The following is a 14,530-nucleotide window of genomic DNA, read 5'->3' as shown; positions in this document are numbered from 1 at the left end:
AAATATCGCAATCCCGCTGATATTTAATGTAGAAATAGGCGCTAAAAGGACCGTGAATTCGGCCGTGTCGTAGGCCTACCTTTTAAGAACGCATGTATACGATATGTGAAGAGATTATTGGGAGAAAAATACAGGACACATTTTCAACCCGTTTTGGCGCGTGCATGATAAAGATTATAGCCGAATAATAATTCATAAAATCATCGCAATCCCGTTGAAGTTTGAGGAGACAATAGGCGCAAAAAGAATTATGATTTTTGGTCGTGGCGTATATTTTTTAAGAACGCATTTACGAAATGCGAAGAGAAAAAAATAAAGGACACATTTTCAACCCATATTGGCGCGTTCATCATAAAAGATTACAGCCGAAGTAATTCATGAAATCATCGCAATCCCGCTGATATTTGAGGTAGAAATAGGCGCAAAAAGTATCATGAATTCGGCGGTGTGGAACATCTTTTAAGAACGCACTTACGAATTCGAAGAGTTTATCGGGAGAAGATAAAAGGACACATTTTCAACCCCTTTTGGCGCGTGAATCATAAAAGATTACAGCCGAAATAATTCATGAAATCGTCACAATCCCGCTGATATTAGAGGTAGAAATAGGCGCAAAAAGTATCATGAATTCGGCTGTGTGGAACATCTTTTAAGAACGCACTTACGAATTCGAAGAGTTTATCGGGAGAAGATAAAAGGACACATTTTCAACCCCTTTTGGCGCGTGAATCATAAAAGATTACAGCCGAAATAATTCATGAAATCGTCACAATCCCGCTGATATTTGAGGTAGAAATAGGCGCAAAAAGTATCATGAATTCGGCTGTGTGGTACACATACATCTTTTAAGAACGCACTTACGAAATTCGAAGAGTTTATCGGGAAAAAATAAAGGACACATTTTCAACCCCTTTTGGCGCGTTCATCATGAAAGAATACAGCCGAAGTTATTCATGAAATCATCGCAATCCCGCTGATATTTGAGGTAGAAATAGGCGCAAAAAGGATCGTGAATTCGGCTGTGTCGTATATCTTTATGTACGGAATGCGAAGAGATTGTGGGGAGAAAAATAAAGAACGCATTTTCAACCATTTTAGCTGGTGCGTGCATGAGATCACAAAAAGTTACACCCGAAATAATTCATGAAATTGCCACAATTCCGCTGATAATTTGTTTGAGGTAGAAATAGGCGCAAAAAGTATCATGAATTCGGCGGTGTTGAACATCTTTTAAGAACGCACTTACGAAATTCGAAGAGTTTATCGGGAAAAAATAAAAGGACACATTTTCAACCCCTTTTGGCGCGTGAATCATAAAAGATTACAGCCGAAGTAATTCATGAAATCGTCACAATCCCGCTGATATTTGAGGTAGAAATATAGGCGCAAAAAGTATCATGAATTCGGCGGTGTGGAACATCTTTTAAGAACGCACTTACGAAATTCGAAGAGTTTATCGGGAAAAAATAAAAGGACACATTTTCAACCCCTTTTGGCGCGTGAATCATAAAAGATTACAGCCGAAGTAATTCATGAAATCGTCACAATCCCGCTGATATTTGAGGTAGAAATATAGGCGCAAAAAGTATCATGAATTCGGCGGTGTGGTACATCTTTTAAGAACGCACTTACGAAATTCGAAGAGTTTATATCGGCAAAAAAATAAAGGACACATTTTCACCCCTTTTGGCGCGTGCATCATAAAATGTTACAGCCGAAGTAATTCATGAAATCGTCACAATCCCGCTGATATTTGAAGTAGAAATGGGCGCAAAGAGGATTGCGAATTCGGCCCTGCATGTCGTGTACCTTTCAGAACGCATGCACAAATGCGAAGAGAGTGTCGAAAGAAAAATAAAGAACCCCTTGTAGCTCGTGCATCAGAAAATATCACAGCTAAAATAATTCATTAAATCACGGTTATGCAGCAAGTTCGTGCGCCGATGTCTAGAAAAAGTCACAAACGCATGATACAATCTGATTTTTTTTTTTCATTATCATTTTACACCGTAATTCACGAACAAACATTCTATTTTTTTCTCATTTTTTTATTTCTTGTGCAATAAATAATTCAAGTTTAAAAAGACATTAATCAGTAAAATGTACATGGGGGGGGGGGGGTACGTCCATAAAAACAAGAAAATAAGTTTGCAAGTAATTTAATGTTTTTTTTTTAGGTTGCCGTTGTTGACCGGTAAGTTTTCTGTTCGGACCGGTAAAAAATGGTAAAATGGGGCATCTACCGGTCCGACAGAGACATGTCGGACCGGCAGAAAAAATGGGTTAGTGTGCAGCCCTGGTTTTGGCATGTTTGGGTGTATGTTTTTTTTTTTGTTTTGTTTTTTGTTTTTTGTTTTTTTGCTAGATCAAATGATTCCCTAACCAGTAGACACTATAAGCTGTGTGTGTAAAGTTCTATCATTTAAATAATCATCATTACAACAGGGAAGTTTGCTTTCATTTGAAGAGATTGTAGGTCAGCCAACAATGATATACACATCAAGCTCTGGGAGATATTCAAGTGATACATGCATCTCAGAGAACAAAACTAGATAAGTTCACAAATCTGGCAAGCTGTAATCTCTTGTCAGAACATGGAGAGAAAACTAATTTTTCAGGTTCTCTCTGGCAGAATCAGATAGACTTGGGTGGCTCTGAGATTGCATACATAACTGTAGTCAATTATAAAATTTGATAACAGAGAGACTGTGACTGAGATTTTCCTGGAAAAAAAAAATGTTAAAGTCTTTCCTCAGGAAACTTTCTCAAACTCACCCCATGTCGTCACCCAGTATGCCTCCCTTCTGCTTGCGGTGGAGTCTCCAGAACCAGAGCAGGGAGTCCCTCTGGTAGTCGTAGAGCTTGTCATAGAGGTCCTTGTAGACATAGAACCCCTTGCCCACATGGACCATGTTATCATCCTCTTCCTCATCGTCCTCGGACCCGTTCTCAGCGAGGTAGGCCTTGGCGGAAGATGAAAAGATTGCATGGTTCATTTTGAGGCTAGTTTACCTCTAATTCTGGGGACAAATCTCAGTGAATTTTGATTACTGCTCCTCCATGTAATGTTTGTATGCACTCAATCAATCTATGATTTTAATCACAAAGAAAATAAAATACAGGAATACACGCCATTCTCATTATAACGGAGACCTCAGGACTGGCCTCAGAATAGCCAAAGAGATAAAGTAATAAAGATGTATGGATCATTTTGAGATCTGAGTTTTCACTTCAATGTAACAAAATTTGCTATAAGCGTGTTCATTATAATGGGAATGCACTGTAGTATCCACTGAAACACATTTTGATAACCATTGCAAACTGAAGCAAGTAATGAACTCCCATTCTTAAACAGAATTGATCAGCTGAAGAAGTAAATGATGAAAAAAAAAAAAAAAAAAAAACAGACAAAAATTCCCAGAAGAGAATTCCCATCTACCTCAAGTTTTGCTATCCTCTTCTGAACCTTCTCAGTTGGCTGAATCTTGGCAGCCTGCTGCAGAATCTCCAGAGCAGCCCTGGGATGGCCCTCTTCTACTGCTTTCCGCGCCTTCTTCATCAAGACGGCCACCTTGGCCTGGTCCTCCTCCGAGGCCTGTCCAGCATGACTGCCACAGTTCTCGTGTTGGATTTCTTATGACAACAGAAGAGATGAAAGCAAAAGAGAGTAAGTTTCAGTGCAAGGTGAGTACTGTGCTGGAGATTGGCTCAATTCTTTATGGCTGAATGAGCAAATTTATCAATTTGCAGAATTGGAATCAAATTACTAAAGGCCCAGAGAACTGTGCAAGTTAAATCATTAAATATGAAATTTGTGGCAATTTTGTCTTTGAAAACTTGCTTATTAACATGAAGAAATTAGATCACTGAAGAGAGGTTTGAGAGCATTACTTGTCAAACTGTCATTTCTGTTAACATGGTAATATTTTATCAGGACTATGAAATTTTGAATATCAATAGACAACAATTCTGTAGATGTTTGAAAAACAATAGTTATGGCATAACTATAGTAATGCATCTTCCTCTGAATCTTGAGCTGAAATTTGAAGCAATGATTTTACACAGATTTCATCCCCGCTCTAAAAAACTCTTCATAACATGACTTCATTTATTCCCATTTCAGGCAGGAATTCTGACCTGCCTTGGCAAAGGATACCCTGGGAAATTTCAATCATTTCACAATTCAAAACAAGTTCTGACACCAGATTTTTGATATGGAGTATTTGAAATATGAAAACTTGATTTTAAATGAATCAGAACTTTTCTATTTTCTCCAAAATCACTTGATTTAGAAGTTTCAAAGTAATTGCATATGTGATGAATAGTAATATTAACCAATAGATCACAAATGATAGCAATGCCCACTGTACTGAATCCCATGTGAATTGTCATTCTACCAAAGTAAGAGCAAGAGAATGATAGATAGCATCTCCGTGTGCGTGTCTCTCTCTATATATATCTCACTATGGCAGGACCATAATTCACACAGTTAAATCACAATTTCTTGTCTCTTCTTTGTAGATTGAAAGGTCTTTAACAGCACCAAGGCATGGTGGGACTACAGAACTGTACTTAGATGAACAAAATAATATCTCATTTTTATTGTCGTAAAAATAAGCATACAAACATATTATAAACATACTTTGTACCCAATAAATCTGAAAAATGAAGGAAAACATCTGTGTATGGGACTAGATTTTAAAGCTTCTGGGGCATGTTGGGCATCAAAAAAATGTTCACAAACCATAGATCTACCTTTCAGGGGTTGTTTGTGTTCTCCAGTGAGAGAGATTCCCTTGAAGTTCTTCTCTAGATCACCGTCCATGATTTGCTCACAAATTCTACACCCTTGTTCACTGGTAACTCTGCAGGTAGAGATCATAAGACATAACAAGTGTTGCAAAGTATGGTCCTTCAAGACTTCAATCTTTGAACTTTGTAATATATTTTACACAAGCGTTCACAGAGCTATGCAGCTTGTAGGCTACATGTTGTCCTCTTCCTGCTCAAGCTCTACAAGTTGATTGAGCTGGTAAACAGGAAACTGCTAACATTCCATCAGGAAATGCTTACAACTTGCACGTCACACATATATCTAGAACTAGATGTCAATGATAATTAATTACAGTTGCACAGAGTGACAGATGTGCACTTGCAAAACAATTCTATGAATATTAACATTAATGCAACTATCAGTGATGGTTTGTAAAACCAAGGCTGAAATGTCTCCTTGGGTTTTCTGTGGAAGTGAAATTCCTGAACTCGAACTGAGTGCAGGTCGCCTTGAACCTTGAAAGGATAATCCCTGCAACAGCTCATATTTGAAGTCATATTCAAAGAAAGCTAAACTGGGATGTTTAGCTTTCTACAAGTTGCTGTAACAAAAATATGTAACTGTTAATTAATATATTTGCATATGCATCATTTGTATGACATACCTTTTCCAAAACTATCCCATAAGGTTGTGAAAAAAAAAAACCCACATCAACGTCAACGCAAGTAATCAGTACCGTAATATTAGAATATAATAAAATGACAATGAAGAATGTTTCCTGCATTCATTTAAAGCATTATAAGATTCATAATCAACTGTCCTCATGGTCCTCCATTTACGCATGGCACACATACATTCTGGCTGTATATTAGCCCGACCAGACGCTGTTTATACGCTATGCGAACTACGTACGTACAGCGAGTGGGCTGTGTATAGTTTACTGGCTCTGTATATGGTATGCCTATGGCTATGCCATACATTAATTGGCTTTAATAGAATAGCCCGGCCACACGCGGCCCGTCCATTTTGTAAATTGAATTTTTTTTTTTTTTTCAACACCGTAAGTTTACACGTAACGTTAGGCCTAACCATGTTAAACGGTTAACGTTAACGTAGAGTATAGGAATAACGCATGCCGCGGAGTTGTTTAGCGAGTATGCAGTGCATGCACGAGAGGTTTCTTCTGAGCATGCGCACTCCACACGAGCCGGAGGCGAGTGTGGAGTGTGCATGCGAAGAAGAAACCTCGAGTGCACTGCATATCGCTGAACAACGACGAGAAAATGCGTTATTCCTTTTATAAGATGGCTAAGTAATTTCAAACGCGAGGTGAATATACCTTGTATGAGAAAGAAATAATGAAATAAATCCAATATCAAAGATTTTGAAATTGTACTCACCGTTGGAAAATGGCCCAGAGTAACGTTAGGCTTTCCCCGAGATTACCCCATCCCAGCTTGTGTTGAATACTGTAAAAGTGGATATTTTCGCGTGACTAATTTTTCGTGCTTGGCCGGGTCGCGCTAGTTTCTGGTTGCGCGAAAATTTGAACACCGCGAAAATTTCAACCGTGGATTAGACAATTTGGGTGCGCGAAAATCCCACGGGCGTGCAGGGATAGACACTTTTCGCGAATGATCACGTGGTACACTTTGACCAATCAGCAAGCTGGAAATTACTTAGCCATCTTATAATATATAGAATTCTAACGGGTTTGATTCTTATAGATCTAGATATAGTCCAAGACCAAAGACCGTTTGTGATAGGCAGCCTATCTAATGTGCCGTATTTATGGATTTCTGAACCAATCTACGAATTGAATACACTGCCACATTCATTGGTAAATAACCTGCGTGTTCTTGGGAAAATGTTTAATTCTAGCCCGTTATCTGTCAACACCTGGGTTTTGGGCGTCTTCATACCCACGGAACGATAATGATATTGTAATGGTCCCATATGTGTAATTCTGTGTCAGTTAAGACACTCGAGGCCGCTTTCGCAGCCGAAGCAAACCATGTAAATAAAACGTCTGAATTAATCCATAAAGGCAACTGATAACCGACGTACTTTTAATGCAGTAAAAACACAGGCACAAAGAATATCTATCTGTAAGTGACGAAGTTTAAAACGGTAAAGCTTACGTGTGCACATTTCATAACTTGGATGTGATGCAGCGCTCTTCACTCTCTGAGCTGAGATTTACCAATTTTTAAATTATCCGCTCTCAGCTAGCTCACTCTGAGCTCTTTCGACGATCCACTGTTATTGTTGGGGAATTTTGAAATCAACAGAGGGCGCACTGATTTTGGACGAATTCACAATCAACTCTCAACTTTTCTGTGCAGAGATGAGGAAGCGGCTGTATAAAATACATTAATTTTGCTTTTTATCGCTTTCTTTCTCCTAGTTTTTCTTCAGTGATAGGTGTTTTCATTTGTAATGCCATTATCACTGGTACATATATTCATTATTATTACTATTATTATCATTATTATTATTGTTATTATTATTATTATTATTATTATTATTATTATCATCATCATCATCATCATTATCATTATTATCTGCAGTAGTAGTAGTAGTAGTAATATCAGTAACAAGAGTGTACTAGGCTCGCCATGTACCTCCTTGGAAGTAGTATCATCATTATCGTCATTATGATCATGATATTCGACCATGTTTCTCTTCTCAGATTAAAATGTAAAAGGCTTTATTTTCACTTTCTTTCTTCGGACTTTCTTTAAACATGCATAGTCATGTTGATGAAGCAAAGTATTCATTTATTTGTGAAACAATAAACACAGAATGATTTTGAAAAGTTATGAACAAAAATAATGTAGCAAACTTGGTTTTCAAAATGTTGTTATTGTGCCTCTCGCTTGCAATTAATACTTGTGCATAATTTGTATGTAATGCGTGCGTTGTGTTGGGTCCTACCATTCTCCTAGCAGGTGCTCTCTGTCAGAGACATACATTACAATGTGGTATTATGTACGTAGGGTGCACGTCACGAGACCGACATCCACGAGTCATACAGCCCACGAGTCATACAGTTCACTAGTCATACAGCCCATGAGTTATAAAGCTCACGAGTCATACAGCTCACGAGTCATACAGCCCATATATAGTTCGACACCAAGCTAACAAGGCCCACGAGACCGACACATCCGTGTTGTATCTGTCGAACTCGTGGGCTTTTTTACCTAGTTTCGAACTCATTGGCTTTATTTGCTTAGTGTCGAACTCATGGGCTATAGGCCTATGACTCGTGAGCTATATGACTCATGGACCTGTTGTCAATGTCTAACTCGTTGGTTGTATGACTCATGGGTGTTGGTCTAGTGGGATGACCCCTTATAGCCTCAAGTTCAACTAAGTCTTCCTCTTTACTTTGACATCTTTTCCACCCTGCCCCCCCCCCTCCATCTCTCACTCACATAGACACGCTCACTCTTACTGACACACCTTACAGTATTACTCGCTTTTGAATCTCATTCTTTCCTGATTTTCTTTTTCCTTCACTTTTTTATTTTCTTGTCATATTTCAGATACACGAGTACAACGAAACACGTATGCATAAATATAACACACGTCGCTCTTAACAAGTCGTTTTTTCCCCATCTCCCTGGTTGGATTGTATGTTGTAATGGCACACGGCTCTGTCACATCAGATGTATCTCTCTCATAAATCTTGCTCGTTCGTCAGCTGCACATCCACGCATAGCAAACACCCATTGAAACATCAAATACTACTAGAGAAAGCCATATGAAATGAGATCGCGCTGTACCACGACAAGGTTTCAAGTTTTCAAAATATTCCTTCTTTATTGAGTAAATGCATGGATGGCCAACACATGAGTTTTGTATGTCTTAACGATTAAGGCAGTTTTCACACGTCAAAAATCTTTTCCAATCTCAAATATTTTCTGTACTAGATGCAGCATCAACGTCTCCAGTCTCTGAAACGGTCGTTGGTCCGATAATCATACGTTGCTATCACGAAGTACCAGTAAAACCAGTGACTCCTGTAAATGTGGCAGGAAAAAAGGGAAAGAATAATCGTGAAAAATGGTCAATCAGTGGTGATCACGCAAGCCGGAGTACAGTTACAAAGTTCTTTGATATTAAAACGTATACTAGTACTCGACAGCACTTTAAAATGCTTTCTAAATTGAATATATAGCAATTTCTTTTACTTATGAGATTATTTTGTTTAAAGATTTTACCACTGTGCAGACATTAATAATACAGCAAAGATGCTGAATCAGTCCGAAGCGACGTCTGTGTGTATGTGAAGGTGCGTATTTTTGTGCGTGCGTATAATAATGTGTGGATCACATTAGTTCCTGTGTTATTAACCAAATTTAATTCCTACTCTTATTTGAATGGAAGTGAATAAAAAGCATCACTGAGAAAAAAAAAAGTGACTCCCATACTCACGAGTACCTAATAACGCAGCATCCTGAGCAGACTGAGGTAGTAGAACCGTTCTAGACTGGTGTGCCCTTGTTTGCTGGAACACAGTTGACGTAACGCCTCCTGCTGTTTCTCCTGAATTTCCTGTCGCAGACGCAGTTGTCTCCACGCTTGTTCTGGCAGTCTGATGAGGAGTACACATTATCAACATTGCAAAGTGTTAGGCATCTATGGTTCTTGTTTACTTTTTTTTATCAAGAAAAAAAGAAATTGCTTTATTATTTCAATTCAATTCAATTCAAACATAGGATAAATAATAATCTAACAGACTAAACAAACTGATGGTACATAACATTGATACAACAAGGGGTCCAACATGATGCTCGTGCGCCTTTCTCTGTGTATTATAGCTATATTGGGCATCACTCATACGGGATTGCACTTTAAAGTACATTATCTCAGTCAGCAGCGAAGATCACATGACCATTAATAGCTTTGTGGGAATTTTCACAAGACAGTGCATGAGAACAAATTGAATAAACTGCTCTGAGGGATATGAAAGCTCAGTGCAAAGTATTAGTCATCTCTGATTCCTCTTTTTTTTTTAAACTAAGAAACAAGAAACTTGCAGAGCAATCATTATTCATCCTATCTTTTTCATGATGGATGAATATTATGGGTAAACGTGACGTCATAGCAACATGCATTCGGTTCTTCTTTATCAAGTGTCTCCCTATGCTTAGTGGTCATTTGTGGAGATTAATTACCAGCGGGTCAGCTCAGTATTTGATCAGTTTGATTATTATTCTGTGTTCTGGAGAAGTCGAATGTCTGATTTGTGGCCTACGTGATAAAAACACTATAATTTTCATGTGACTACAGAAGCTCCGCCCATACAGGTCTCACACAGACCATTTCTAAACCACATCATGCACCATGCTGCATTAAATGGGTTAAAATGTATTAAAAAGGTCGGTGGAATAATGAAAGTTGGTTAAGTCCTTTTTTTGTGTGTGCAATGTTGTATCAAAAGTGAATACATTGTGATATTCGACATGGATTTGTGAAACAATCCTTATTTGGTCTTATTGCAAAAGCGTAACATGCCCTCTAAATAGAGTTTGAGCAGAATGCATTACCTTAAAGAACCTGAGAAATTAATACTTAAAGTCACTGTGAAAGAAATTTGTCTGTTGGTCAGTACCATACTTGGTACACAATAAACTTTAAAAAGCTCTGGGTTTTATACAACGTAAATCTCTATGAGGGACTTCGTTCATCTTTGTGAGCCCTGGATTTTGTATGATCTGGCAAATGTATGTCGACGCCAAAGAAGATGTAACAAGTTCATACAAAATATTACAGCACACTCTACAGATGTTTACGAGATTCATATGCATCTAAGGTCTACGTACATTTGAATCGTCCACGCTTGACCATGGGCTCGCTGCCGTACGCCATTTCCTCCAGGAGATCACCTTCCTCCGGCGATCGCTTCTCCAGCATCTCGAAGAGATCGAAGTCGTCTTCCTCCACAGCGACAACGGAGGCGACAACGACTGCGAGTGCGAGGATGAGGTATAAGGTCTTCATGTTTTCTCTCGTCTGGAATGAGAAACAATAGATAATGATAGTCGTCTCTCTCATGTCATGACATCATGGAATGTTATTTTTTTGCATTTTTTTTTATTTCTAAAATGTTCAAGGAAATTACATCGAAATCATGTACAAACACACCACAATAACTTTTGCTGAGCAAAGATGCGATGAAGAAAACTGCAATTTAATGACACAAGAACGTTACCTTACATTATAGGGTGAAGGAATAAAGAAGTATCATGCGGCAATTTCAGAGCTAGCTGATTTAATAGTAGGTCCCAATTGCAGTGCAATGAAATTTGCTTAAATTGGATTATTATACAACATGCATGCATTTACTTCTGATGAGGTTCTATTTAGCCGGTCAATCAACGTATGTATTCATCTATCTTCTAATCGGAAGTGGTAATTTCCGTGTTGAATTGAAATGATATGTTTACAATAAAAACAAGAAATATAATTACAGATAGTTCTTCACACTGACACCAAAATGCATTGGAATGCGAAAAAAATAAATTATGGACATTTTACACCAGCGTATTAACACCAGCAATCGGCCCAAAACACTGGAGAATGAATTATGAAAATGTTTGTATGGTGAGTGATGAGTGAAACAAAATTATGCACTAGATGGCGCAATTCGTTTAGATTACGCTGATAATCACATTGGGGTATACCCGGACATAATTATGCCACTGAGAGACATACAAAATCTCAAAAGGACGGACGATGCGACAGAAGGAGAAACCTTATATCTATTTTTTGTTGTTGTTGATGTTTCCTGGCCTGTCTGTTGCAAAGATAATTATTATCATCATCTTCTCTCTTCTTTTTGTACTAGAGATGCCTATTTCAAATAACTGGAACACAGGGCCCACACAAAATATTCCATTGTGCTGATAAACATTGTGAGAAAGCGCGGGTATCGCATTGAATCTTACAAACATTTATCATCTTTAAAAAGCGTAAAACGGTGATTAAATTCGTCCTTACCTGTTTCCTTCTGCTCCTGGGTCGGATGGTCCTGGTAATTACTGTGCTCGGCTGCTTCTGTACCCACTGTCCTCCATTTCACACATTTTATACCTTTCCTCCTTTCCTGTGTCATATATTTTCTCCGCTTCGATGACGCCAGCATTCATAACGTGTCATATGTAGGGCAAAGCGAATGTCAATCAACGGAACGGAATTAAGGATATTTCCATGAAAGAATTGGACCTTTTCAGAAGCCATGCAACGACGTTGCTTTCATCTGCTTCTAATGATTTGTTTTGTGTTTCCATTATTTCAGATGCTTCATCATTGGGTAATTAAGTGGGCGTGTTTGAAATCTGGTGAACCAATTAAGCTACCCATTGAATCGCGTTGACTAGCAAACTTTATTCAGTGAGATGGTTTTCCAGCGAAACTTTAAGCGGTTGAGTGGTCCTTGACAGATGACACTACGTACAGTCAGCCGCGTCGTCCTTGGATGACTTCCTTGCAACCTGGCATACAAAGTAAAGTAACAAATTAAGCCACTCATTTGCCCCTCTCCCTAAGTCTACGAGCAAAGGAGAAAAATAATGCGCATCCGATCTCATGCGTTAACCCTTCGCCTCCGATATACAACTGTACAATGCAACTCTCAAACATGACGACACGTGGTACTGTACCATCAATTCCCGTAAAATGGCGACCAGGGATGACATCTCATAGTATCTCATTTGTATCCAGTGGAAAAGGCGCTCTAAAAATGTCTACTATTATTATCATTAAACGATGGATTAATATGCACTGAACAGGCATTTCAAGCAATGAGAAAATATAATGATGCAGATTTAGGACCCATATTGTATCGGGCTATCGGCAGTTATACAAGGACCCTGAATGCACTCATTATGATGGTATCAGAGTTGACAGTATAAAGATAGTAACTTTACAGATAATGAGGAAGATCAAATACAATTTCCTGAAGTGTAATGACAATTATTATCATTTTTAAAATACCACCTCCCATGCAGAGAGTATAACGCAAGGTATATTAGGATATAAGGCCAGGGGCAGACTCAGAAAGACCTGGATAGAAGGAGTCAATGAAACATTGACCTCAAATGGCATCTCTCCTTCTCCCCCTCCCCCCCCCCCCCTCCCCGTACGTTTCCCGATGTATCAAGCGAAACAATCTATGATGAGGTCCGATTGTCGGAATTGGATAACTGAACGGTGTAACATAAATGGAATCGTCTGAGTTCAAAATAGCCTATAAGTGTGTTGATGTGCCTGTTCATGTGTGTATAATGTGTTTGAGGAGCCTAAATTAATCTTTGTAATTATGAGATGTTTATTCTCCAGTATTCAGTTACTGCGTGACCACCATACAGGTCAAACAGGTTTGACTGTATTTGAGATATCATAACCTTTACAAGGCTCCAGTTTACTACTAAAGCATGCAAAGCCATAATTAATAGGAATTTTAGGGATTATTGTATTTTGGATAAAAAAGAATAATCTGTTAGTGATTGATTAGAAGATCCTCACGTAATTATGCGTTTTTCAACAACTACGTGTAGTAGTATTTTAATGTTGACCTGTTTGATACTCCGTTGTACTAGTATACCATTTGGAAAATGATACACCGCTTACGTCTTTTTCCAAATAGTCTTGAAATGATATCTCAAAGCAATTGTGACATCACAAAGCAATTCTGACATCGCGCGCTGCTTCGTATATCTTTATTTATCTGTGAAATATAACAATTTCGAACAAAGCAATTAATTGTGATATCACAAAACAATTGACATCGCGCGCTGCATGCTTCGTATGTCTTTATTTATCTGTGAAATGTAACAATGTCGAACAAAGCAATCAATTGTGACATCACAAACCAATTCTGACATCGCGCGCGCTGCTTCGTATGTCACTCTGTGAAACGTAACTATAATTTATTTCTAACAAAGCAGTTGTGACATCACAAAACAATTCTGACATCGCGCGCTACTTCTGTGAAAATGTAATAATGTCGAACAAAGCAATTAATTGTGACATCACAAAGCAATTCTGACATCGCGCGCTGCTTAGTATGTCACTCTGTTACTAATGTAACAATTTTCAACGAAGCAATATTGTGACATCACGAAGCAATTCTGACATCGTGCGCTGCTTTTTCCAAATACGGTCACTGTAGGATCCCTCCGCAACATCGCATCCACCACACGACTTCTCGCCTCACATACTTTCCTATGATTATGTTTACATTTTTGTTCCAAAATGTAACACAACTATATACGCTATATTCTGCCTAATTTCGAGCTTATATGGGCCTTGGTGTCTCCGAATGTACAATTCACTTCGGGCTGCGTCCCCGTCGGTGAATAGTACTTTTTTCTTTCTTTTTTTGAGCCACATCTGCTTTTTGGTTTTGACTCTCGAGGCAAAGTATTATTTGCATACTTAGAGCAGTTTCCTCACGATACCCTCCTCTGTGACGTCGATCTAGTATGCCAACTAAAAATATTTCCGATATACGCGCTTTGCACTGTTGCGTAGTCGATATCTTCGCGTCTGATTGCTTGCTAATATATCACCCACAGCTAGATCGAGGGCACAATATGTACATATCTTCTCCTTTTGAATCAGCGGATATATCTAACTGTGACAACAATGGAGGCTGTACATGTTTTCCTTGTTACCTTGGCATATTTCTTTCTAAAATTGTGAAGGAATCAATTGCTAAGAAACATCTGAGGACAGTCGAATCAG

At 38.5% G+C, this 14,530-nt stretch overlaps 1 protein-coding gene across 1 annotated transcript in view; it reads right to left on the bottom strand.

The window, feature by feature from the left end:
• LOC140228021 (uncharacterized) overlaps positions 1-6,960 on the bottom strand; it is a 30,317-nt gene extending 23,357 nt beyond the window's left edge. Inside the window, exons 1-4 of the mRNA XM_072308417.1 lie at positions 6,916-6,960; positions 4,756-4,865; positions 3,440-3,633; positions 2,776-2,963 (exon numbers count right to left, since the gene is read on the bottom strand). Of these exons, the coding sequence (XP_072164518.1) occupies positions 2,776-2,963; positions 3,440-3,633; positions 4,756-4,825 (452 nt within the window). The 5' untranslated portion in view covers positions 4,826-4,865; positions 6,916-6,960. The remainder of the gene's footprint in view (positions 1-2,775; positions 2,964-3,439; positions 3,634-4,755; positions 4,866-6,915) is intronic.
• Between the last annotated feature and the right edge of the window lie 7,570 nt (positions 6,961-14,530).

The sequence above is a fragment of the Diadema setosum genome, chromosome 4, assembly GCF_964275005.1.
Source record: "Diadema setosum chromosome 4, eeDiaSeto1, whole genome shotgun sequence".
In the NCBI taxonomy this organism is placed as follows: domain Eukaryota; kingdom Metazoa; phylum Echinodermata; class Echinoidea; order Diadematoida; family Diadematidae; genus Diadema; species Diadema setosum.
Note: the sequence above shows the minus strand (reverse complement) of the source record. Positions and strands in the feature narration are given on the sequence as shown.